At 56.9% G+C, this 962-nt stretch overlaps 1 protein-coding gene across 1 annotated transcript in view; it reads left to right on the top strand.

The window, feature by feature from the left end:
• The window catches only part of MROH7 (maestro heat like repeat family member 7), a 51,793-nt gene that overhangs the window by 11,675 nt on the left and 39,156 nt on the right, over window positions 1–962 (top strand). Inside the window, 1 exon segment of the mRNA XM_023515097.1 lies at window positions 5–63. Coding sequence (XP_023370865.1) covers window positions 5–63 — 59 coding nt within the window.

Genomic DNA, 962 nt, shown 5'->3' on the forward strand with positions numbered 1-962 from the left:
GAAGTGACTTCATGCCTGGTGAACATGCCAGAGAAGAGAGAGGATGGCAACAAAATGGCTCTGGTATGACCCCACCCAGCGGCCCCTGGCCCAAGACCATTCTGGGACACCCCCTGCTTCGCTGCCCTGCCCCAGCCCCATCCTCAGTAGCCCTTTCTCCATGGCCCTCGTCACCATCCACGCACCACACGCTTTGCTTGTCCTATCTCATTTCTGTTCATCCGTCTCCCTATGAGAACACATCCTCCATTCATCAGGGACTTCTGTGTCTCATTCATGTTGCATCCTCAGCATCAGGCACACAGTAGGTGCTCAGCAGCATCAGGCACACAGTAGGTGCTCAGCAGAAGTTTTTTATGCAACTGAATGAATTGTGGGAGGGGCTTTCCCTCAAGTCCAGGCACAGAAAGGCTAGAAATGGCCTTTTTCAGGACACAGGCCCGGGTCTGGGCCATGCAGCTGGCTGGGGAGGCCAGAGAAGGCCAGTCCAGCTGGGGAAGCACAGCCTTCGCAGGACTCAGTGAGGACCGGGGAGCGGGCAGGCAGGACAAGGCAGTGACCTGAGTGTGATGCACAGAGCAGAGCACGGGCAGAACCTGGAGGCAGGGGATCCACCGAGGCCGGGACACTGCCCCTGACTGCTCCGGAGATAACTCCAGGCCCTGGGCAGTGCAGGGAGGGGTAGGCAGAGGGTGGCAGGACTAAGAAGCCCTGGCTAGGCGCATCTGTCCTCATCCCCGGGAGTTCTCCTAGGCGTCCACTGTGCTCTTGCCCCGCCAGCCCTTTCCCATTTCTCTCACATTCCCACCTCATTCCTGCCTCGGGGCCTTCAGCACTTGTTCACTCTATCAGGAAGGTTCTTCTCTTCTATAAAATGGGCACAGTGCAGTTGAAGTGAGGCCTGTTAGGTAATACATGCACCATACTGAACACGGTGCCTGCACATAGAAGGGGTTTTTTTT

This window comes from Otolemur garnettii, unplaced genomic scaffold (genome assembly GCF_000181295.1).
Source record: "Otolemur garnettii isolate 467f Iridium unplaced genomic scaffold, OtoGar3 scaffold00066, whole genome shotgun sequence".
NCBI classification, from domain to species: domain Eukaryota; kingdom Metazoa; phylum Chordata; class Mammalia; order Primates; family Galagidae; genus Otolemur; species Otolemur garnettii.